The sequence below is a fragment of the Pleuronectes platessa genome, chromosome 1, assembly GCF_947347685.1.
Source record: "Pleuronectes platessa chromosome 1, fPlePla1.1, whole genome shotgun sequence".
Classification (NCBI taxonomy): Eukaryota; Metazoa; Chordata; class Actinopteri; order Pleuronectiformes; family Pleuronectidae; genus Pleuronectes; species Pleuronectes platessa.
Window position 1 is genome coordinate 17,460,290 of NC_070626.1, and position 26,627 is coordinate 17,486,916.

The window sequence follows — 26,627 nt, forward strand, 5'->3', positions numbered from 1 at the left end:
GTTTCCTCAGGATTACAGGTTTTCTTAGGGCTTCCTCAGGGTTTCTTCAGCGTTTCCTCAGGGTTCTCTACAGATTTTCTTAGGGCTTCCTCAGGGTTTCTGCAGCGTTTCCTCAGGGTTTGCTGAATCTATAACAGGGCAAATAGAACAAAAGGAGGAGGAGGAGGAGGAAACCAGTAGAGGCGGAGGGAACAGTATGGGGAGGAGGAAGAGGAGGAGGAAGAGGAGGAATACACGGTGTGACGACGGTGTCACAGTTAACAACTGATTCAGGTTGACCGGGTGTTAAGGCCCTAACATCACGTACACTGAGGGAATAACAGATACGGAGTAGTAACTAAACCCTGGAGGAGAGGCTGCTGTTGTCCGGACCACTGTCTTCTTGTTGTTGCTCTCTGGGAGGAGGAGGAGGAGGAGGAGGAAGAAGAAGGGCGAGGATACCATGGCTCTACTTTCCCCGCAGATCCGTGGACTTCAGTCAGATGAGGTAAACCGACCGCTCCGCTCACATTTCTCCAACCCTTAACCCCGTCGTTAGCTAACTGGCTAACTAGTTAACGCTAACCGCGGCTAACGAGACACGCTGTCAAACTGCATGTGGCTCGGTGGTTAAGTTAGCCAGCTAACTTCACACCTGGCTAACTAACGACACTGGGAGTTTCTTGTTAGCTAAAGTGCTCTTCTTTCTGATGGATGATCGATGGAGTTGATCAGTTGTCAGTTAGTGTGAGGGAGCTGTGCTCTTTCTCAGCCAGGAAACACAACAGGCTGTGAGCGGTTACCGCCTCTCTGTTGGCCATTTCCCGTCCCCCCACACACACACACACACACACAAACACTCTTACACACACACACGCTTTTACATTCTTGTCTTTCTGTTGCTGTGAATCTAAGTCTGACGCTTAATCTAAAAAATGTCCCCCCAAAAGTATAGAAACAACCAAACTCACACACATACAAACTCTAACCCCATTATTGCTTTATCTAACCCAATACCCCATTCCCCTAACCTTAACCGTCACGACTAAATCCCTCACCCCTAATTCTAACCCTAAACCTAATACTAACCCTAAACCTAAAGGCAAATCCTAACCCCACACCAACCTTGTGAAAAAGCTAGGACCGGTCAAAATGTCCTGTCGACAGTCTAAACAGAAAACCTTATCCCGAACCTTAACCATGACCAATTCATACCTAACCTTAAGCTTAACCTTACCATCATTAACATCTTACCCCAAACCGCAAAGGGATAGTTTACCGAAAAAATAAAAACTCACTCATTATCTTCTCAGCACTAGGCAGATAGAGTGGTAAGTGAAGTGTTTGTCAACAAAACACTTTTGGAGTTTCAGGGGGAAACCAGAACCAATTCATACCTAACCCTAACCTTACCACCATTTACATCTTTACCTTAACCAGGAGCAATTAATACCTAACCCTAACCTTACCACCATTAACATCTTTCCCCTAACCTTAACCAGGAGCAATTCATACCTAACCCTAACCATACCACCATTAACATCTTACCCCTAACCTTAACCAGGAGCAATTCATACCTTACCCTAACCTTACCACCATTAACATCTTTCCCTGAACCGTAACCAGGAGCAATTCATACCTAACCCTAACCTTACCACCATTAACATCTTTCCCCTACCCGTAACCAGGACCTCTAAAAATTAATTTCTTCCTCATTAGGACCAGGCTTTGGTCCCCATGAGGTCTTCTGATCCAATGTGTACACTGAAAGGCCTTCTGCTCCTCATGGTCCTCACAGAGACATAAGAAACAGTACACACACACCAGAAGCAGACAAACCTAATTATGTTTCAATAATTTACAGTGTCACTGGTCTCGAACTAGATACTAATATGTTGAGGGCCCACGTTGTATTTTCCTCTCAGCCTGTGTGACGATTGTGACACTTCATGGTGATTCACAAACTTTACAGTCAAGCATGAATGGGGCTGGGAATTGGAAATGCACAAAGGTGCAAAGTGTTGTCCGGATGTTACATCAGACTAAACTCTGATTGTATGAGCATGTGACAGTGATTCATTTTCAAATAAAGAGGCTTCACATCACCGCTAGGACTAAGTCAAATGGTTGGTTTATTGATTATTATTATAATAAATAATAGTTTTTTCTTTCTGATGATTTTTACTGAAGTAATTTTAAAAGTCAAATATTAGCTGTGTCTTCATTAGATTCCAGCTATGAGTCATTCTCCCCTTATCCTCCTCTTTCAGTGTCATATGTTGTGTTGTTTGTGATTTATATGTTCATATAGTCATCAGTATTTCTTTTGTTCTTTTATTTCAGGAGGACTCCAGAGTCCTAAAAGTGAAGGTCATTGGTGGAATTGGACTGGCCAAAAAAGATATTCTTGGAGCCAGGTTAGTTTATAAATTGTAATGCTTACTCACTGTATGCAGCTAACCATTGATTTAATTATTGGTCATTATCTATTGAATATTTTTGCTAATACAATACTGAATGAAAGCAAATCCTCACAATTAAAAATATTTTTCTGTCCATTGACTTATTAATGAATCAACTAAGAATATAAATCCTTTTCAACAATTTGGTCTATAAATAGATAATATCCTGAAAATTATCTGTTTTCCAAACCCCGATGTCTTTTCTGACCAAAGACCCAAACATATTTTAAAGAGCAAATTCTATCTCAAAGAGAAAATCACCAAATTCCCACATTCGACAATCTACAACAGATTTTTGTCTTCATGATTTACTTTAACAAATGAATAATGATCCAAACATCTCCACTGGTCAATTTTGTTTATTCCATGTTTTTTTATTTTCCTGTAAAAGTCAACTCAATATCTTCCTGTACATTATGTGATGAGAATTTCCTGTTGCTTATGAGTGGAAGGAAGTGATGGCAGTATTTAGTTTTTCAATGAACATCCAGCAGATGTAAGTTACAGTCATCTGTCAGTGAACCATGAATACGTTTATGTTTCATAATTATGTCCTACATTTGTTTTCTTTCAAATTCTTGATCAACAACTTGTTCATGCTACGGCCAAAATTGCTGGTTTACTATCACGCTAATGTAAAGTAATTTAATTCAACAAACTTTGCTGCAGGTCTAATGTGGCATTGCAATCTGGGTAATGTGATTGATGGATGTGGTTATAAAACACGTCACAGTGGCTCTATAAAGTCATTGTAAAATAACATTAATTGTTAACTTTCTATTGACTGTAAAATGAGCTGGAACCATTATGTCAATGTTTCTCAGTCTGATCGCATCAGACAAGGATGTAAAGTGTTTTCCTTCCCTCAGAGATTCTTCAGAGACTCGTGGTCAAAGAACCAAACAAACCACTAATACACAGAGAGCAGAAAGGAGATGATGACTGTATAAATATTTCTAGAGTGATGTCTCCATCTGAATCTAAATGTCTGTCTTTTTCTCGCAGTGATCCATATACAAGACTATCCCTCTATGACCCCGCCAATGGAGAGATCACCAGTCTTCACACCAAAACTATAAAAAAGGTGAGTATGGGAATATCTGCATTTGTTGTTACACCGGTTTGTAACTTTTTGATATTATGATTTAATTTAATGATTATTTACTTATAGACGCTGGACCCAAAATGGAATGAAGAGTTCTTTTTCAGAGTAAGTGAAATTTCACATGAAACATTTAAAAATGCATTATACCGTATTTATCCGAATTGTAGTTTATGTTCCAGTAGCCAATTTGTGGCTTTAACAAAACAGGAACTTGTTTTGACATACTGTCATACACCACTGGGTACTTGATCATATTTAATCATAAAATGCCAGAAGTTGTTGCCTTTGGTGAACAGGGTTTGTTAACGAATCTAGAACAACAATATTTTGATCTTACTCTTTGTGTATGTTTCAGGTTAATCCTCAGAAACATCGTCTGCTGTTGGAAGTATTTGATGAGAACCGACTGGTAAGTTAATAAGTTATATTCAACCTTTCCGTTGAATTGCTCTACCTTGTTTGTTTTACTCCACAAAATGTTAGTTCAACTGTTTTGTAATTGATCTATTGCTCTATTTTTTCTTTTTTTGGTTTTTTTGGTTTCAAGAAAAAGGAAGAAATACTGGTCCAATTTTTTTTAAAGCCCTAGAACAGGGGTCACTAACAGGTGGTCCGCGTCCGGACCCAGTAGCCGTCCCGTATGGACCGGGACCTACAGCCAAAACAGAAGGTTATGATTTATACCTGACGGGGCGCTCCTATTTGTAACCGGCGCATCTTTTGTAGTCTTTACGGTAGTGGTTTAGCGGATATGGATAACGCACAGACCACTTGGATAACGCACAGACCAATTGCATGCGAGTTAAGCCATCCCCCGTGATACTACTCAGCCAATCAAATCTGTGCATTTCAGGCAGTTACCATTGCGACTCTACAGTGCAGACAGATGAGAGAGTTAGAGGCCAGCTACACAGGAAAAGACGGTAGAAAGAAAAAGAAAGATAACCATACAGATAGAGAAAACCAATGGATAGTTACAGATGACTGAGCCGGAGAAAGGGAGAGAAACAGAGGAGTGACACGGCGAAAATGAGAGAAACATAGGAGTGAGAAAGTAAATAGTTAGACATTATGATCTTCCGGACCTTTGCTACAAGAAATGTTCTCTAACTGGACCTCTTTAAATTTATTTGAATACCCCTGTCCTAGAAGATGTCTTTGAATTAATTTGTTTACCTCAAGTATTGGAGATCAATTTTAAGAGCTGCATTGTTAAAGAGGGACATGCATCATAATTAATGCTTTTACTATTGATAGTGGCTGGACACAATTCAAAACCAGGAAATAGTCTGATAAAGGATTCAAATTCAAAAGATAGATGCGCATGTTATGTAGCTGCCTGCTTTCATCAAATTAGAGTCACAGTCAAATAATCAGACAAAATCTAATATAAATCTTTTTTTGTAACCGTTTATACCATAAAACACCATGGATAACATGGTGTCATGTTTCAGAAGATAAGGGTATCCTCCAGTCAATGCAAGGTTGACTTTGGTTTCTCTGTCTGTCATACAGTCGCCCTTATTTTGCCTTGATGTGTGTGATATTGTTGGAAAACCGAGATACCTTGTTATTTACAGCTGTAAATAAGGGCAAATCTGGCTACCTTAAGGACATGTGGTGCCTGCTGCTTTACACCCGTAGAAAGACATTTGAAGACTGGGTGCTATGTGCAATAAATAATAGAGATATTATTAAGTATTGCTAATGTTGCTAATTGGTTTCTATTGTGACATACGAGGGTTTACATTTCCTGTATGTAGTAGCAGCTTTTTAAGAAATTAGGTTACGATTGTTGTGTGGTTGATAAGGTTCTAATTAAGTTAAATCATATTTGTTTTTCCAATTTAAATGGAGATGGTTTTCACGTCTTGCTTGACCATCATATGTATCTTAATATCTGCCTGATAGCCATTGGTTTTAAGTTAATCTGGTTTGTTGAGATCCTCTTCAGATAAATAGTAGACGGTTTTGTTTTTACGATCTTTGTGGGAGGTCTGTCTCCTTAATTTTGATAAGTAATAACCGATAACCATCACAGTTGATCATGTTTCATTTAGCACATTAGATTGAATGTTTCATTAGCACAATCTTGACACCAATATCTAGTGTTCTCTTACTGATCACACATAGTGCGTAGCAGTGTTAAAGGTTTATGGAGTGCCAGGTTGTAGCATACTATCAGATGAGCCGCTGACCTACTTTCCTGCTGATCCAATGTTCAGAAGATACCAGTGATGTCAGTGCTGAGCTTCCTGTATGAAACGCTAACACATTGGGGGCCGTTGGTGTCCTTCACTTGAATAAACAAGGATTTTGGCTTTTGGATTTCTTATGAGATATTTTGTATTGTTGTGTTTTTAGTATTTAGGTTGTAGTAGTTATTTAAACATGTCCTACGGTTTTATTACTGAATTGCAGTTAAACTGAATTGATGGTATAGCTAAAAGGTAGGGCTCAAATAAATGTTCTCACAGAATGAACTCCACCATGCAGTTTCAGGATTAGTGTATTCCTTCTTAGGAGCTCTGCAGTTACATTGAATTTGATTAATATCTTTTAACCTGTTTTAATGTTAAACTCTGCTCAGTGATTATAACAAGAAGCAGCAAATTAGACTTAGAAGAGACAAGTTACTGCACAAAAGTCTCAGTCATCCATTTGCAACCACTTGTTTTTATAGATCTAGTGATTTGTGCACAATATGTCGCATTCCTAAGAGATTGTGCACAGAACGAACAATGCTGTACTATGAAAAGCAAATCATGTGATTGTTTTACCCTGCTTCCTCTCAACTGTTGCATTTCTGATCATTGTCTTTATCTTGCAGTGTTTTGTTTCTCTGAAGTAATGTTTTCTTCTTGGCTTATATAATGCAAAATGAAGAGCTTGAACAACAAGCAGTTTGATGCTTTGCTAGAGATTTGGCTCTTATTTTATTTTCATTTACAGTCCATCTTTAGGTCAAAACAAAGAAACACAACAAGGTCCATACATAAGACGGTACGTTCACATACAGTATAGTCTTTATAAACATGGTTCCTTCATCACTGTTATTTTTAGTTTGGCTGAATGTTTCTAGAACCTTAGATCACATGACAGGTATACAAGTCACATGATAAAGCAAACATGGGTGTGACTGATTCAAATCTGCCTTGTCATGCTCCAGGTAGAGTCTGTGTTAATTTGCAGGGTGTGTCATAAACATGTTTCTGTGTATGTATGTGCGTGTGTCACTGCTGCTCTGACACAGAGAAAGCGGCAGAGCAGGTGGGAAACGTGTTTATTCTTTGAGAGTGAGAGAGAAACCTGATCTGGTGGCTTGTACCTTACTATAAATGAAATGTGCTGTTCATTATATAATTAATTATAATTGTTCAGAAATTAAAAATCCTAGTAATTTCTGTGATTCACAATTTGACCAGGCAATACACAAGAAATATGCTGATGAAGTTTGCGGTCCCCACAGAATGAATCCTTATTGTTTTAGATAATCTTACAGTGCTTGGCTTTTTCCACTTTCATCGAAGAAATATCAAAGTGTAATGGGCAGTTTGCCAAGAACTTTGTGCGTTTATTTTTGGCAGAGGTTGACCTTTATCCATTTCTGTGACTTTCTCTAATGTTTCCATTATGCAATAAGGATTTAGATTTTCTTTCTGGGCTGCAATTAAATTACTCTTTATTCTCATTATTCAGTTGTCTGAATATTCAAAAAATATGTAAAGGAAAACTTTTTAGTGAATTTGACTGCATTAAATCAAAGTAAAGATGAGCACAAGAGTGTGTTGCCCAGACAGGGGCTGTGTGACAGTAAAGGCAAGATGATAACTTTCTTTTGTCATTGACTTTTACTGGAATCACGTTTAAATACCAATACAGCTGATAAACAGGCCAGCTGTTGTTGAGGTCTTGGACAGAGGTCTCCACAAAACTGGCTGAAAACACAAATGTAGCTGCAAATCATTTTTTACATGAAATTTGGATGCTGTAGACACAGTCTCAGTCTTTTCCAATTTCAAAAAACTGTTAGATGATATGAAAGAACCAAATAAAGCAGCACTACACTGGTATTTTGTGTGTTCTGAACATTGCAGCTTCTGATCAGTCATTTTATGAATTCTAAAAGTAAAAAATATACAGTGTGATAATGCTGAGGTGAGCACTTCTGGTGCTTGCTGAACAGGTTTGACTGTTTGAAGGAAGAGAGTGAAGGCTCCAGGCTAACCCATAATCTAGCAAAGGTGTTGTCTCTCCGCCATCAGGAAATAAACAAGTAGAGACACCAGTGAACCAGTGGAGTAAAACAAATTAATTTCGAATATATCCTGTCAAACATGAAAGTGTCTGTTCTTACCTGGAATAACATGGATCTTAAGTGACCACTTATGATCACATCTCACTCCCCTGCTCTATATGCACATTAAAAGACATTATTGATGCAGGCACCAAATTTTTTTTTTTCTTCTATATTTAATATTGTGTTGGTGGTCAAAGATAAAACAATAAATGCGAACCACAGAAATGTAAAAATACTTTCATTTCATTATGCAATTGTTTCGAGCCAGAGGATGTCAGCTGAGTAGGAGGTCCTTTACTGTGGCCCTGGACACTTTTGCGTTCACACAGCTAGAGGAATGTGGCCATGTGTCTGATCTCAAGTGCGTCCTCAAGTCTTGAGCTGTCCACTTATGATTATATCACTCAGGATGGGTGTTAATGCCACATCTGAACAGGACCTCTGGGTCACTTCTAGAGGCAGCATGAATATAGGGTATGAACAGGACATCACCGCCTGCAGAGGTTATCATGGTATCTCCCTCGTCAATGAATGACCACCTTGAAATGTTATGGAGAAAAAAACACTCATAAACGATAAAGAGATGGCTGTTGTGCAAGATCAAGATGAAGGCCACATACAAAGTACAATAGAATTGTAAACACACACACACTAGAGTGAAAAAAAGAGTAAAATTTGTAATCACAACAGTAATTCAGCACATATTAACTGAGTGATGCATTAGCAACCGATTAGCTCCAGATATCAAGTAGTGGCTAGCTTGGTTAGCAGTAAGCTGATCACAGAAAAAACTAATTCTGCCAAATCACAGCGATACTGAGACCGCTGTTATACAGCATGTACAGACATTCCTCCAAGTAGAGCATGCAGGGAGTTAATAAAAGATTATTGTCAATATTTTCTTGGACAGAGATCTGACAACACAGTCACTCATTCACTTCTCCCTATATAATAACTATGGATAGTTTACACTGTAGTGAGCTTTACATTTTAATTGGTCAAATAATATGGCGGAAAGCACTAGGTAGTAAGAAGTCATATTGGACACAGTTTGGATGTAACCGCGTCAGTTAAACTGCTATAGAGCTGTTACTCTAGTGGTTGCTACAATCAACACAGTGGGAAAACTGCTTGTAACAGAAAAGATATGTACATTTAAATGTTAGTGATTCAGTCTGTGTCCATAGGGAGTTGTCAGTGTGGTACTTCATACTGATCATTATTAACACATGTTGACCTTACCTTTTTCAAAATGGTGTTTTGTGGGGGTGATACCACAAATATTAACAGGGCCATGATCACTGATATAAATACTGATGATGACACAGATGAGCCTCCAAGCGCGGCATCCGCATTCTTGCTAACACAAATCTCAGTAATCAGTAAGAATATCTTAAAATTAGTTGCATGTCTTCACATTTGCTGGAGGATGAACCCATTCGATTTTGAGGGTCAAAGGTCATGCTCACTTTGACCTCACAAAAATACATTTTTGTCTTGTGAATCTGAGATTCAAGAATATGAGATCTTAAGAATAGTTTGGAGTAATGCTCAAAAATATGGCTAATTTTGAAAATATATTAATCACCATGAAACATGCGACATCTGTAAAATTTGTATCCACATACATATGCACACAAGTTTTTAATCACGAGTACTACATTAATTACGTGAATTAATAAGGATATCAAAATGTCATGTTGACACATACTTAGACCGTAGTCATGTTACGTTTGCGCCTGTTGATTGACAGAGCTATCCTGTCTCTCATGTCCAGTCCCTACTCTAACAACACCCCACTGACACTTTACTCAACAATCCAAACATTTTCTTTAAAGACCAAACGTAGCATGTCCTTCGGTCTTGACACAGTGATATTTGGGCACCAACTTAATGTTGCTTTATTATTGGCATATTACACCACTTACATGACCTGTGTGGTGTGAGTCACCAATCTTATCTGATGGCCCACCACACCAACATCTATAAAAGCTCTTTTTGGCTGGATAAAAAAAATAATATCCAAGCACAATTTTTCATGGCAATTCTGAGCTATACCACAGCATTGTGTGTCCTCGGGTGAATCATGTCTTTATCCTGGCTGTAACCCCTACTATTAAACATTAGACTGACACTGATTCTGTCGCAGAGTAATGTCTCCTGAAATAGGACAGCCGGGCTCAATAGGCAGCCATTAATAAATAGGACTGTCAACAGCCTTGGAGTGGAAATCAGACCATCAATGACTGTTACATGAGGTGTCATATAACAGGTGTCGTATCACTGTCAAAGTAATCAGTTATTTCTCATTCTTGTCTTTCGAGAGATAGTATTTCACAGATTCATTTCTCTACAGGACACGCACAACACAGTTTATATTAATCTATGTAAATTTAAAAGCAACCTTTTTATGACTTAAGTTGTACTGCATTAACTAAGTTTGATGAGTTTTACTGTTTACAATCTTTCCTGCATATTATCAGAGGCTATGCAGGATTCAGGATTATGTTGAAAGTCATTGCCTTAATTTCCTTTAATTCAATAGCAGTTGGTAAAAATATTTGTGGGGGGCACAGAGCAGCAGAAACATTAGAAGCAGAGCTGCAGCAGGAAGTGGAGTCTTGAGTGAGTGGCCTGAGTCAGATGTAACCGTTTGCCTCAATCTTAGATAAAATGTAAACAGCCACTATGTTGCTGTTTCTTTTTTCCGGCAGGGTAAATGGGAGTGAGGAGACTGGAAAAAAACAGGAGCTGTATATATTAATCTGACTGGGGCTCAGGAGGTACAGTTAACCAGGAGCTAAAATAAGCTAATCTTATTTAACAGGTCAGCTGAGGAAACTAGTCTTTTAATGTAACTTAGTTTTTTGTGTAAGGTTTAAGCTCCTTAAAGGGGCTAACCTCAGGGAATTCTCTAGTTTCAAAGGTTGTATGTTTGGGTCATATCTCCAAACAGAACCACTGACCTCCTCCGACTAAAAGCTGAGATCAGCCTGGACAGGAATGTAGGTTGTCACCAGAGCTATTTTGGCAATGTACAGCCGCTAATGATTGTGATCACAGAGCAGAGCTTGGAGCAGTTGCTTTGCTTCCCTTTTTTCCGACCAGCAAGTTTGATCATGCAGCTCTCTTTGGCGCTGCAGGGATTAGAGAGTTAAACGAATGGCACGTCGGCTCCGCTTGCAGTTTGCGTCAAGGAGAAGCAACACGGACCCTCTGTCAGAAAGCCTCAGCAGCCATGGTGAGGAGAGTGGAGACAGTGTGTCAGCTCGCAGCTCCGTAGAGAGTCTGGCGCACAGTTCAGTCCGCTTGAAGGTGACTCCTCTGTCACCAGACTATGCTAATCTACAGCGGTACTCTTCAGTGTTCATACCCAGGGTTAACGTTGGAGGATGTAATAAGAAGAGTATTCTACAGATCTCCCTGCAGCCCTGTGGTAAGTTCAGTGGAGAAGTGGATGGCAGTACAGAGGATGGAGAGCAGGGGGTTGAAGGAGGAGCAGGTACTGCCTCTGATGGAGGCTCATGCAGCAGCAGCATGGCTAGCGATGCTGGGTACTGTAGCAGCAACAGCATCTTTGAGCCAGAGGCTCCAGAAAAGCACAGGACCACCCAGGAGAGGAGTCTACCTCGCTGCAAGTCCAAGGTCCCACTGAGACGGTGCTCCTCCTTGGTTATATTTCCAGAGAGCCCCTGCAGTACCCCACCTGCCTCCCCAGTAAATCCTGTGGCTCTATCTGCTCTTCTACAAGCAGTGGGATCTCACCAGTCATCTCTTCAGACATCTGCCAGTGAATTATCACAAGATGGAGAGGATGTGAGTTGCAAAGGGTCCACCACCACGGCAGTAATTGGCCATCGTCTCCCAAAAGGAAGCTTTTCAGGCGACTTCAGGGACACAAAACACATGGTGCAATTTAATATTCCTTTACAGGATGAACCAAAATGCAAAATGGAGGACAGGAGTAAAGTTATGGAACTCTCATCAACCCTAGACAGATCGAATCGTCACTCTAGCAGTGTGCTACTACACTTTGCCCACCAGAGACCAATGATATCCAGGAAAGGAGCTACAACCGCAACTGCAGTTAATGTGGAATATCCTGGGGCTCTTAATCCAGCCGCACACCCTAAGGGCGAACATGAACCTCACAGAAAACTGTATCGTAGTACCTCTGCTTGTTTGTTCTCCTCATATAAATCATCAGGGAAAAACCAGAAGGTCTGTTCGTATGGAAAAAGCCAGGAAAAGGCTGAGGAAAACCAATGTCATCGTGCCATACAAAGGAGCTTTTCCCTGGAGGTGCCTTACGCTAATACTGGAATTTCATGTCATGTTTCGAATCCAAAACTCAGTAGCCCCTGCTCCCCACACGTGCACATACATTTGACTCCCTGTTGTCCTGCTAAGTTACCAAACTCTGCTACTGATTTAAACACAAGCCTTGAAGTGAATAATACGCCAAAGAGCCCAGGTCAAACCACCAAGGTGAGTGTAAATTTCTATTCTGGAATTGATTAATGCTCTCTGACCATCTGGGAATATAATGACTTTCTAATGACTTCTAGAGGCAAACAACTTGAAAAGGTTGAAGATGCATGATACATAAAGGCCCTATGGAGGAATGCAATAGGGTACCCTTTAATGTTGTTGAACTGGTTAAAGTAGTTTACATACTGCTTTGGTTTGACTTCTTGACTGTCATGAATACAGCAAATCAGAACTGTCTAAAAAAAAGTTTAGCGTTCAAGAGATTATTATACTACACATATTTTTGATAGTGGTGATATGCTGCAATGTACTTCTCTCCTTTACTGCTATCACCATTCAAATCCTTAAAACTCTGTTTACTCAGGGTCAGCCATTAGGTTTGCCACAAGCTAGAGCGACACTCGGTAACTGAGAAGATGGCTACAGCTAAGTCATGCAATTAACAAGCCCAATGTGGACAAACATTCAGAGGTATTTGGTTACATTATGGTAAACCCATTAGCATTTTAGTTTCCGAGAAAAGGGTAAAGGAGAAGAAAAAAAAATTGCCCCTCTTTCATTTGCTGTTTTTATCATTCCGTGTGTGGACCTCTGCTCAACGTTAGAATAGTTTTCGATGTTCTGTTAGTGCTATGAGTAATAGTCTTAAGTATTTACCCAAGCTAATTTTAGTGGTGGGAAGAGCAGTGCCCCTTGCTGATATAAATAAAGTGCCTCTGAAATATTCCCCCTGACTCCAGATAGTCTGGTGGTCTGTCGCACTGCCCAGTCCCGTGGATTCAAATTTAACAGCATGATACTAGAGCAGCGCACAGTCATGCCAGCCATCTGTGGACATTGTGTGTGTGTGTGTGTGTGTGTGTGTGTGTGTGTGTGTGTGTGTGTGTGTGTGTGTGTGTGTGTGTGTGTGTGTGTGTGTGTGTGTGTGTGTGTGTGTGTGTGTGTGTGTGTGTGTGTGTGTGTGTGTGTGTGTGTGTGTGTGTTGATGGTAATGTAGGCAGGATGGGAGTGTGAGTCTCTCCCAGTAAATGTCTGGTGTGTCCCCTTCCCTACGCGTCCCCCTGCCAGGCAGTGTTTGTGAAGTATCAGGTGTCAGACCCCCCTGCATTAAGCAGGTTGTCAAGTAAGAAGGTCTCTTCCAGTAATTAGTTAGTCTTATTACTTTTTAAAGATCAAAATTAGCTTTTTTAAATATAGATTATATTTTCATCTGTTAAATTGCCCGTAAAATACTAAAGGAAGCAAGTACCAAGTATGCTGCACTTTTATTTATTTATTTAACTTTCATGTTCATAGACCTTTATGCATATGTAGACCAGTGTACTATCACACATCTCCTTCTTAGAGTGCTGCATCAAAATACATGTTGTTTAGATTCAGACCATGTTGATTCAAGGTAGAGCTCTGAGTGATTCAACCTGTACACGTTGAGAATGGGAGGAGTAATGGTGGGAATTTATGATGTCACAATACAACGAGAGTGATAACCGTTGAACAAGTCATCCCAGCTACACAGGAGAGAGTGGAGCTGTCGGCCAATCCCAGTTTGTCATGAGAAGAGGTCAATCAGCAAATACCTGTATGGGTGGACTATACGTGTGTGAAGGCTTTATCGTGACTGTCAAATAGTACATCATAATTCAAATAACTAGGAAATGCATGTAAAAGTGCTAAAATCAATAAAGGTTTCAAGAATTGAAGACATAACCTATGTGCTATGTCATTAGTTAATGAACGGCCAGGTGTGACCACATGACAAGTGACATGAATCACAGATCTCTCTGCTGTGTTTAAAAAATAAACCAAAGTCATAACCTAATGAAAGCACAGTTTAGATCTTTATCAAGTTCTTTATCTTTATTATTATGGACTGTCAATATTTGACAGTGCTGCTGCAGTGTTTGTGGTCGAGTTGTGTCACTGTATTTCAAGTGGGAACAGTTTACATTTGAGTCAAGGAGAAGCAATACTCGGTCAGAAAGCCTCAGCAGCCATGGTGAGGAGAGTGTCAGCTGGTAGCCCCGAGTCTGAGTTTGAACTTAAATGGCTTAACACAGGTAATTGTGGCCCTACAAAACAACATGAACAGGCTTTAAAATGTTCAAAAACTAGATTGAACTGTCAAGCCCCTGATCATTTTCATCACAGACTATTTGCCTGCAGTGATAATGATAGCTGTGTAGCTCCTCTGAAGTTTAGGTTTCACAAGCTGCAGTCCACCTGTCAAAACTCGTTGTTGTTGCCGAGCTAAGATAGATATCACTGAGCTTGCTTCACAGACACCAGAACATGCGTCTGTAGCTGTTTGCCACCGCCTCATACAGTATGTGCTCAGCTCTGCTAAATGCCAAATGCTCAACTCAGTTGCAGTTGGAGTCACATGACCATTCAGGGACGCTCTGAACGCACATTTACATTGGAAGAACTTTCCAGAGCATGAATTAACTCTCAAAGCTTTGCCTCACCTCACCCTGTAGTCCAGGAAGTTCCATGGATTAATTTCCCTTCAGAATTCATTCTGTTTGTTACAGATGATGAGATGAGAGCCTCACAATAACTGTTGGAATCATAAATACAAAGGACTACAACATTCTAAGTCTATGGAGTAGAGTACTGATGCCTCCTCAAGGATGGATATTCTAGAAGACCTCACTCTTAAATATGAAAAAATATATATATATATAAATTACAAGGCTAGAAGCACCTAAAGAATAAAAAGACATTTAAATATGTATACATATATGTGTAGTCTGGCTTTGTACACTTGACATTTTCATTGTAGCTGTAAAACGTGTCCCTCCATTGTAGTTTGAAGAACTCTTACACAATATAAAAGGCATGTAGGAGAAATGGGTTTGAAAATGTGGGGAATTAATTGTTCAGACTCATAATTGCAGGTTAACCTAGAATTCACGGTTTTTCTTGGATGCCTTATAAGAAGTACAAGGACCACGGGGGCCTCCGTCTATATTTGTTCACATAAACACTCTATACCCCATAGACAGTCTGACCTGCCGGGGCGTTAATTTGGTCCCAAAGCTGGCTGCCACAGTGCAGAGCGTTACCCCGCTGCCTTCTGCCTTCGAGGCTGTTACGACTGTGTGTCATGCAGTGAACGCGTGAAGTGTTCAAAGCAAAGACAAATTATCTGACAAATGCTAACCTTATTTTGGTCGCAGTCTCTCCAGCAATAACAGTGCAGCCATTCATCACGAGCTGATAAACACATTCCTAACCAGGCTACATGCTAAATATATATGGAAATAGATCAAGTCATATGACTCATTGTAATACGGTTCAGTGTTTGTGCCGAGGATGAGATTTTCTCATTAGATGATCTGTCTAATCTAATGATCACATATGGTTTGCTGCAGAAAATGGCCTGTGACGAAGAAGGAAGTGTAGCAGACACAAAATTATAGATGTATTGATATGACAGAGATATGATTGGAAATGGAAAAAACCATGGCACCCCCACAGAGACAGTCTCACTGTGTAACAATGTGTCAGCCAGTGTGAATGTCTGTGTATGCGTGCGTGCGTGTGTGCAGGAAGAGATCATATTGGCATCATCCTGACGTGTGTGACTTTCTCTCTCTCCGTCAGACGCGTGATGACTTTCTGGGACAGGTGGATGTCCCCTTGAATCAGATACCGGTGAGTCCTTGTTCTTTTCATATCACTGTCTTATTAAGTTAGGCACATTTTGTTTTTGCTGTGGTTTTTACTGTACAACATCCCGACCTCAATTTCACCCATGTCACCATGTAAACATGTACACCCTTATTCGGGAGTCCGTTCCACATCATTGTCTATGGTTTTGGAAACACGGCTGTCATGTTTATGTTAAATCCATTTATGTTTTAATATAAATACAACACCCACAAATTATCCCCCTATGGTGAACTGTCATTATTGTTTGATGTCACTGTATCTTAAAATATTCCTTGTCATGATACTGGGCTGAGCAGGAGATACATTTATGCAGATCTTTAAGTGTTTGAGGAATAAAATATTTCATGTTTTTATTGTTTTTTTTTCTTTCACAGACAGAAAATCCTAACACAGAAAGGCCATACACATTCAAGGATTTTTTGCTTCATCCACGAAGGTTGGCATGATTCCATGGTTATTTCATCTTTACCTCTTTTACTTTCCATTTTCACATATGTTTATTTGCAGGTGGAAATATAGCTCACAGTTCATATTTTATTTATAAACATCCCTGACTATATTAGTGCCTCACTTGTTCCAAAAACAATTTCTGTTTGTCACACAGCCACAAGTCCAGAGTTAAAGGTCATCTACGTCTCAAAATGACCTATCTGCCAAAAAACCCTGGTTCAGAGGAGGAAGCAGCAGATCAGACTGAGGACCCTGATGTAAGTTCGGCTAATGTTTGTTCAGCAACAAGTCACTGTTTCTCCAGTGACCATCACATCCTCTTGCAATTTTTTAATTTAATCTTGCAACCTTCAGTTATTTAGGTAAAAAAATATGTTGACAACCCATGTACAGTATAACCCAGGAATTAGAATATTTTTTTCACCAATACCAAAATTTAAAACAATCAAAGGGTTATAGCAGTAACATGACCTCTCTTAGAGCACGGGGTGTGTAAGTCCATCTTATGATTAACCCACAGTGTGTCTATGCTGTTGATGTCTTCAGAATGAAACTTAGTTAACTCCGTGCTTTAGTCCTCATTCTAACTTGTGAATTCTCTTCTCGTTTGCAACTCATCTTTGGTTTATGTAATCACACAGCAGGCATTAAGATATTGTCTCGATCTGTCTTGTGACGCCCATTTTGAAACTTTTTGTTAATGTTGCGCAGCCTGGTTGGGAGCTGCTCGAGGCTCAGGACATGTCAGGTCCCAGACAAAGCCAGCTGCTGCCTCCTCTGCCCCCTGGCTGGGAGGAGCGGCAAGACAATCTGGGAAGAATCTACTTTGTCAACCACGAAAGCAGAACCACACAGTGGTATCGACCCACAATACAGTAAGACTTCTTACATAATCCCAGCAACGGCACATCACTTTTTTCTGGGGGTGCAGTACTGAATGTGTGTTTGTGTCTTTCCTAAACAGAGACAGTGATTTGGAGATGCACAGAAGACAGAACACTGATATAGATGTGGAGCATGCGTTGAATACACGCAGACAGATCTCAGACCATGAGGAAAATGCAACACGAGAGTCTCCCGAGGTAAATTTAACTCTTTTGATGAATGTGAATTTGCATTCCTTCTACAAAGTCCTGGTTTTCCTCAGTCATTGTTGATAACAACCTGTATTTTTCCTTTCTTTTTAGAGGAATATACAATGAGTAGTAAGTGGTAAAAGTTCATCAGAGTAACAAAACTGAACAGAACTGAAAGTGTTTTCAAATCACAACAATTTCTCAACTCCACAGAGCTTGGTTCCCTTTGCCTATTCTCATGGTAAAATCTCACAAGCTCAGCACCAAATGGCGGACAGATACTTTTAGCTACTATCTGGGGAATGTAGTGGAGAATTTAGTAGCTAAAGAACCAGATTGTTCCCTCAGGAGTGGTAGAGACCAAAAGCAGAGCTAAAAAGAGAATCAATGTTAGGCTTCAGCAGGATAAAAGAATGACCAAAACAGTTTTTATAAATTATTTTTAGGTGAATGGGAGAGGAATAGTAAAGTCTGTCCTGGTAGCTATTCTATTTACAGTAGATGCCATGTTGTGGCTTGGAGTTGTCGTGGTAATCGCATCAGTGATGTTGTGGCTTCTCCTCTAAGAGCTTTAGCATAAACACTTAAAGAAAACCACTTTTGTCAACTCTCATTAAAATAACTGTAAAACTCACATTGACTTACACTGCATACTAGTAATTTGGCAGTTACAGCTGACTTTGCTTCCTGCTCTTGTTTTCCAGAGCTGGGAGATCATTACAGAGGACGAGTCCACCATGTACCACAGCAACAACCAGCTCTCATCACCTCCACCCCAGATACCTGCGGAGTTCAACTCGATTTGTGGCGAGCTGAGAAACTTGCAAGTTTCAGGGGCCACAGCTGGCGAGCAGCGCACCTCCCACACGGTGAGTCATGTTGTGTGCAGCATAAGGTTCTGGTTACCAAAAGTCAGAGGAAGAGCGGCTCGTAATTAAATTAATGTGAACCATGAGCTTTCAGGGAGAGCGGGAGGGAGGTGAAATATGCATTAATGGCCAATTGATTGTTGTTGTCTTTAACATCCTTTCCCTCTGCTGCAGGATCATGCTAGTAATTCAAGCCATTCCAGTTTTAGAAGAAGTTCCCAGAATTCTGGAGAGGAACATCCTGTTAGTCCTGTGGTGAGTGTTTCAGGAATCACACCAATCTCCATTTTACCAAACCTGTCTTTCATCAGAATGCTGCTGTCATGGCAAGTTCTCTGACTCTGCCAGAAACCCAACATGGTGTTTTTTTGCTTTGATTACTGTATTTGATTGATTGATTAGTGATCACTGAATCAAATTTACATGTCATTCAACAGCTGGTTCCAACCTCATCTGGCCTGCCTCCAGGGTGGGAGGAGAAGAGGGACAGTAAAGGAAGACGCTACTTTGTCAACCACAACAGTCGAGCTACAACTTGGACACGACCAGTCATTCAGGTACATTGTTTGAATGATGTATACTGACACTCTGCGTGACTATTTTTATTCCCAATATTATCCACCAATTATTATCAATAATTCTAGTCTCTTATTGATCTAAATCTTCATTGATGTATTTTTCTTTTGACAGAAAACCTCAGACGCAGCAGCAACAGCAGCAACAGCAGCAACAGCAGCAACAGCAGCAACATTGGCAGCAGCAGCACAGAGTGGTTCAAGTTTACCCCAAAGTCCGCCACCGCCAACTACATCCCCTGAGGCGTCTCCTCAGCACACACCAAGCCCAGAGGCCACATATGAATCTGGATTCTTGCCATCTCGTTGGGAGGTTCGCAGTGCTCCCAATGGAAGACCGTTTTTCATTGACCACATCACAAAGACGACTACCTGGGTGAGAACACAGAGGACAAGAGGGCTTCCTGTTTACTCTTGTGTCCGAGTGGGGACAACCCTCTTGGGCGTGCAGTTCTTCTGATGACCACTAAAGTCTCGAGAATGTCTATTTATAGAAATAAAAAGCCACGGGTTTATTTCCACAACAAGATAGTTTCCTTTAACTCAACATAAAAATCTGAAAAACAGAGTCCCTATCAGTATCTATATGACTATTTCTTGAGTAAGCATTGCCTGTCTTTTTTTTTTAATTCTGAACAGGAAGACCCCAGACTAAAGATTCCTGTACACATGAGGAAGAGACCCTCACTTGACCCTGCTGATCTTGGCCCTCTGCTGGTAAATTAATCGGTTACAAAAATCAGTAACCAATCATCTGAAAAGCATTTATTGACTTTAGGCTTTAGATCTTAGGCAAAAGACAGATGGTGCCTTAATTTGCTCCAAGTTGTAATTTATGATCAGACATGATGGTATTTAATTATCTAATTCCACCCTACTTTCTTCATTTTGCTTCATTCTAGCCTGGTTGGGAGGAAAGAGTTCACAGTGATGGGAGGGTATTCTACATAGATCACAGTGAGTATGACAATTAATAAAAAATAAAAAAAACACGCATCATCAACTAATATTATTATAATTGTGTTTCCTCGTTAATTAATGTACGCTTATCCATTTTATTACACAGACACCAAGACCACACAATGGGATGATCCCAGATTACAGAACTCGGCTATAACTGGACCAGTGAGTATGATTAAAAATAGTTTTTTCTCTAACGCTTACAGATTTCCTGTATATATAATCATCGGCCACACTATAGATTGTAAGGTTAGCTTTGATTTTTTATGTTTTTTTGTTCATTACAGGCTGTGCCTTATTCCAGAGATTATAAACAGAAGTATGACTACTTCCGGAAGAAGCTGAAGAAGCCAGTGAGTGTCTTCAAAGGACAACTGTTGTTGTTTATACATCAAATATTTGATGAAACTCACATTGCTTTAAACTCTGTATCAGTTTCTCAGTCTAAACTTTCAAAATCACTCGTTATTTAGCCTGCTGATGATTGTAAACTTAAAGGACCTCAATATATTTTGATGTAGGCTGATATCCCAAATCGCTTTGAGATGAAGCTGAGACGCAGCGCTGTGCTGGAGGACTCGTACCGACGCATCCTCTCAGTAAAGAGGGCAGATCTGCTGAAGGCGCGACTGTGGTTGGAGTTTGAGGGAGAGAAAGGACTGGACTATGGTGGCTTGGCCAGGGAGTGGTTCTTCCTCATGTCCAAGGAGATGTTCAACCCGTACTACGGACTGTTCGAGTATTCTGCCACGTGAGTCAAAACATTGTCTCTTGCCTAAAACAGATCAGTGTGATACATTTGTTATCTGTATCTGTTTTATATTTAGTTTTTTACTTTGTTATTTTTTTTTGGCAGCTAGCAGTTCAAATTAAGACAAGAATTGGGGAATGAAAGGTTGAACGAGTGTTCTACATACATTTAAGTGCCTGTTTAATCCAAATATATAAATGCACATTAAAGACATTCATGACAGATCTTCTGCATCCAACGTCCCTTGGCTGATTTGAACACCATCTGATATTTGTTGCCAGAAAGATTAATTCTAGTTTACACTGTGTATCGGCCATATATAAAGACTCAGAATCAGCTTCTCTTGGTTGTATTCAATGCTCAATGTAATTATCAGTGCTCCCACATTTGCTGCATGTGTTCGTTCACTCTTATATTCTGTCTTATTATTAAAGGCTTAAGGCCCAAAAGATATCTTAAAAAAGGGCTACAATTATCTATAGAGAGGGACTGGCCAAGTGTTCTTGTGTTATTTACGAGGAGATTTGTTTTCCAGGGACAACTACACACTGCAGATTAACCCTAACTCAGGTTTGTGTAATGAGGACCACTTGTCCTACTTCAAGTTTATCGGCCGCGTGGCAGGCATGGCTGTGTATCATGGAAAACTGCTGGATGGTGAGTGCTTATGAAATGTATAATCAGAAATAATTATTTTACAAGACAGCTGTGACTAAAACAAGCTTTGTTTCTTCAAAAGCTTTCTTCATTCGGCCTTTCTACAAGATGATGCTGCAGAAGCCGATCACCCTCCAGGACATGGAGTCTGTCGTGAGTTTCACTTTTTTTAAACAGAAAATAATACCTATATCAAGATCCTCAAATTACAGATGATCTGCATTATTTTTATCTTGGCTATTGTTCCAATTTCAATAAATTGTTTTTAATCACCTATTAAAACTCTAAAAAAATTTAAACCAGATAATAATTTAATAATCCAGATAATTTCCAATGGTAGTGTGAATTAGCACTTTGTCTTGAAGGTTTTGTACTAACCAAGTTTAATCTTATTGTTGGTGTTTTGTTTTATTTGCAGGACGGTGAATATTTCAACTCCTTGATGTGGATTTTGGAGAATGACCCAACAGACTTGGATTTGAGGTTCACCGTCGATGAAGAGCTGTTCGGACAGGTTGGCTCAATGTCCCATTTCTGCCTCAACAATTTCCCTGTGTGATAAGTGTTCTCTGTATATTGATGTGATTATATTCCTGTTCAGACTCATCAACATGAACTGAAGCCAGGCGGCAGTGAGATTGTCATCACTAATGAAAACAAGAAGGAATACATTGAGTAAGAATGGAAGCTTGTCTTTAAAGAAAAAACACAGATCTTTTCAGTTTGGTTGTGGTTTGATGCTGATCTGCTGTTTTGTGTTTGACAGTCTGGTGATTCAGTGGAGGTTTGTGAACAGGATTCAGAAGCAGATGACTGCATTCAAAGAGGTATCAGTTCTTTTGATCAACTTTCGTGGCATCACCATCAGTTTAGCTGCTAAAGACTTTGAATAAGAATGGTACCGTTGTGTTTTTAGGGATTCTTTGAGCTGGTACCACAAGATCTGATCAAGATCTTTGATGAGAATGAGCTCGAGGTGAGTTTTTGTTTTTCTTATGTGCTGAAATGGATCAGATTTATTCTAGAATGATGACTAATGATCTGTCTACCTGCCTTATTTCAACTCCACAGCTGCTCATGTGTGGTCTCGGAGACGTGGACGTGAACGACTGGAGAGAGAACACTAAGTACAAGAATGGCTATTGCTCCAACTTCGTAGTTATCCAGTGGTTTTGGAAGGTAAGTCAACTTGCCATTCCTGGAGCTAATAATCTGGACCTGTCTGTGTACTTCCTCCTTTTAAGACGTTGTTCAGTTTGCATTAGTTATTAATTTGTATGTTTTCTGCTGTGCTGTTATAGACAGTGCTGCTGATGGATGCAGAGAAGCGAATCCGGCTCTTACAGTTTGTGACGGGAACATCCAGGGTCCCAATGAATGGCTTTGCTGAACTCTATGGTGAGCTCATCTTTTGTATTTTGTATTACCACCCACTGTGTTGTTGTTATGTCTGCGTTTCTTTCTACATTGTCCACCCTTCTTCTTTCCACTGAAACAAATAATTGTTGTCTTTTGAGTCCAATTTTTGCCTCTTCGTCCACTGAGCATCACAAATCTCTCTCTGTACTGTTTGCTCTTGTCCTCAGTTCACGGGGGCTTGAGCTTGTTTTTCCTGCAAATGAATTCCAATTGAAATGATGTCGTCTGTTTGTCTGATATTTGATGGTCTTATTTTCCAGGGTCTAACGGACCACAGCTGTTTACCATTGAGCAGTGGGGAACACGCGATAAACTCCCCCGAGCCCACACATGGTAAGGACTTTTCTCTAACATCTAACATGGTTGAGTTAAACAATGTACTGTAGACCATGTGTTTGCTGACATTTATGAAGTTCAAACGCAGATTGTGCTGTTGAAAAAGCTTATACTGATTTCAGCGTTCTTTGCTACAATGTTTTTCTTGTGTTTTGCTTCAATGTTTGTAGTATCAGATTTATCACAACTCTGAGTAACATTCACTACTATTATGTTCCTATAATGTGGTCACAATGTAGGGATCTCCTTCTCCTTTTTAATTACTTATTGTTTAACTTGTTTGCACAAGGTCAATATCTTGATGACAATTAATCTAGTCTAATCCAATTTTATATGTAGAGATATGATAAGAAAAAAATAAAAGCTGGCTTCAGCTGCTTCAGAGGGAGAAGTAATACAGGATCCTAAATGGTGATTTCTATATCAGCCCTGATTGATGCATGAAGAAGAATACACAGCTTTTATCAGCTCGTGTCGAGGAGGTAAAAACAGACGTATAAAAAGGACTAGTTCAAATTAATATGTAACTAGTACACTCCTCGTTCTAAACCTGCCTGTTTGGAAAGGGCTCTTCGTTTGGCCTGTGGTGATGCTGGTTGCAGTTTTCTTTCTGAACCAGTAAAAGTGAACTGCAGTAATTGAGCCCCAGTAGGTAAAGACCGGCTGCTTTACTCAGTCCTCAGAACCATGGAGCAAACGCTGCTGCACAAGGAGCTGTCAATCTGTTCAATCAAAGTTCAGTGGCGCTCGACCCCGTTCACAGAACCCTGAACTGGAGAATCAGTTGTTGTAACATCACTAACATTGATGAGTCCGAGCTGCTGCTGTTGCTACAGAGCGCTGGTCACCTGTTTATTTGATATTAAAGGTCTCACGTATCCAAATCGCACCAGATTTGATACAGGACTTTGTTGCTGTTGTTTTGACAATTGTGAATATCTCAAATAATTGATTGATTAATTCTGTAGTTGATTCCTGCAAATGCAAGTTTTTATGACTTCTTCTCGGATGGGATATTTAACCTTTGTTCACTTCCTGTCTTTACCCTATGCAGCTTCAACCGTCTGGACCTTCCTCCTTATGAGTCATTTGAGGAACTGAGAGAGAAACTTCACATCGCCATTGAAAATGCATATGGTTTCGATGGGGTGGATTAATCCCGGGCGTGGTGAATGAACTGACATTTACTGCCATCAGAGTAAAGCCGATGCCAAGCAGAGAGACGAGCTTGGCGTTACACTCGGGTCTTAACCTGCCAGCTGTGTGACAGATGAAGGACAGTCGCACAACTCTCACTTTGCTCCTTGGTCTTGACGCATGGAGAAAAGGACTTCACATCTGGACAGACCGAAGACTTAATTCATGAAATGTAATGTTTACAAATTAGATTTTCTTCTTATTAGATTATATTGTTTTTGCATTTTTTACATCGCTCAAAAGTGGATCGACTTTTATCTGTTCTGTTAAAAGATTTAATATTTATAGGGCATGATTCGGTGAAATGTGAATGTAAAACCATCAGTTTAATTTGGGGTGAACAGCCTCAGAAACACTTAATGCTCAGCTTCTCACATCAGAGACTTAATGTAGTTATCTTAGCCCTAAGCCTGTCCCTGTCACTAAATGAATACAAACATATGAGGGGTGTTGAGTTGGACCATGGGTTAGAATAGTCAAAGATACTGTGGTTAAGTTCATGTTTATATAAAGACAGTATACTGTGTTTGGTGTATGAATGAGACTTACACCCATGTCTATTGTCAAGAACTATTAAACTCCAAAATTACTTAAAACTAAATGTGAACAGTGAAATTGGCCCAGCTGCTTAAAGAATCACACAGAAGTTTGAAAATAAAAAAGATCGAGGCATCAGTGAGATTATTCCACATGTAAATAAAGTTTTAGACAACAAAACATAAATACAAATTGGTAATTCAACCCAAAATAAATCACGTGAAGACGTTTTCTCCCCAGTTTCCTTTTATTTGAATTCTTTACGTAACTATTTTTCATTCCAGTATATTAGAACCTCTAATGCAGGAAACCCACTATGTAAACACCTCATAACTTTAGCAGAAACTGTGCAGATATATCCAAGTGGGATTGATTACACTTGAACAAAGTGTATTAATTCACCTTTATAGTAGTGATGTACCAGGACCAGTAAATGGCTAAACTAATTATGATACTGTAGCGGTGTTTCCACAGGTGAAAAGAAGTGACTACATGCAGTGCTAGACTGTGTTGAAATACTATGCATATTTGTACATATTGACATAACGATTGAATACCACTTGATTTTTGAGTTTATCAGACAAATATATTGTACATACAAATATAACTCTGCCGTCTATTAACTGAAAAGCAACTGTCAAACTGAAGTAAGGAAAAAAACAATATTGGTGCATGTCCACATTATGCATCTTTTTGTTTTTCATTCATGATAAGTAGCTACTCATACTAAAGTCATAGTTATATGTATAGATTCACAATAGATGTCGTGGGCGGTGGCTTTTAGAAATCTTCTCAGATGGATTGTTTTAAACATGTTTAGTTTTCGTCTGCTCATCATGGGTGTCTAACTGCAGCGTGGTGCTCTGTTTTTAAGAGTACAACTTTTGAAATGTATTTTGTAGGTTGTCGAAACGTGTACAGATAATTGTTTTCAATATCACTTATCATACCTTTGTAAGAGAGTAGCCGTACTTAAGCCTTGGTTTGAACTTTTTCTGAATGGTAAAACATGTGTTTACATTGCCTGCCATGTTTACAGCTCCTTGATAAAGGAAGGAATCATGGGCTGGTTCTTGTCTCTGACGACACAGTTTTATACTTACGCTTTTATAAAGTGAAGCACTTTGTTTATATTGATGAGTCTTACTTCTAAACTGTCTGGTTCTTGGCCAATCTGTCATCTGCAGACTGTTTAAATCCCTCTTTGAAAAAACATGATCCTATGCTTCAAGTGCACATGTGTTTTAAATGTTTACGTGTGAACATCGCTGAAAATAAGCACATTCTCTTCTTTCACTGATTTCAAGTTAAATACGGAGGCCTTTGTTTGTAATATACTGTGGAATTTAATTGTGTTTATTGATGTTCTAATCTCTAAATGGAAGTACTGTTATATATGTATCATTCTCTACTGAAGAATATGAATAGATCAACACTTTATTTCTGATATATTATAGAATTTAATTAGAACACCTACAAGTGCATTAAAACAACAATATACATGTAACATATTGACAAATAACAGGTGGGAGGGTGAAAGCTGTTAAATGACAATTTGATGACCTGTAACACCAAATTAAATATAAATATAACTGAAGAATAAAGATAATTAAGAAGCAACAGTCATGTAGTGTCTTCATTTCTAACTTTCCTATAAATTACGAGGTTATATTTTTGTCAGCGTTAGTTCTACTGAATTTTGCAGAGTAGTGGAACAGTGATGGCCCACGGGTGAACTAGATGAATAAATGGGTGGGTCCAGGAATTTTGTTTTGGTTTCTTTAAAAT

At 39.5% G+C, this 26,627-nt stretch overlaps 1 protein-coding gene across 2 annotated transcripts; it reads left to right on the forward strand.

The window, feature by feature from the left end:
* Positions 1-173: 173 nt before the first annotated feature.
* nedd4a (NEDD4 E3 ubiquitin protein ligase a) lies at positions 174-26,459 on the forward strand. 2 transcript variants are annotated; one of them, XM_053421369.1, is made up of 30 exons: positions 174-487; positions 2,323-2,396; positions 3,447-3,525; positions 3,613-3,651; positions 3,902-3,955; positions 6,499-6,549; positions 15,944-15,994; positions 16,387-16,448; positions 16,617-16,719; positions 17,174-17,337; positions 17,427-17,544; positions 18,243-18,407; positions 18,582-18,662; positions 18,845-18,964; positions 19,098-19,358; positions 19,622-19,699; positions 19,885-19,939; positions 20,049-20,107; positions 20,230-20,295; positions 20,464-20,693; positions 21,229-21,350; positions 21,433-21,503; positions 21,769-21,864; positions 21,952-22,025; positions 22,117-22,177; positions 22,267-22,326; positions 22,422-22,529; positions 22,652-22,748; positions 23,030-23,102; positions 24,160-26,459. In XM_053421369.1, exons 1-30 carry the CDS (start codon positions 443-445, stop codon positions 24,260-24,262), a joined length of 2,820 nt encoding a protein of 939 aa, XP_053277344.1. In that variant the 5' UTR covers positions 174-442; the 3' UTR covers positions 24,263-26,459. The 2 variants fall into 2 exon arrangements, with proteins under 2 accessions (XP_053277344.1, XP_053277422.1); XM_053421447.1 differs by lacking the exon at positions 6,499-6,549 and having other exon boundaries at positions 175-487.
* Positions 26,460-26,627: the final 168 nt, after the last annotated feature.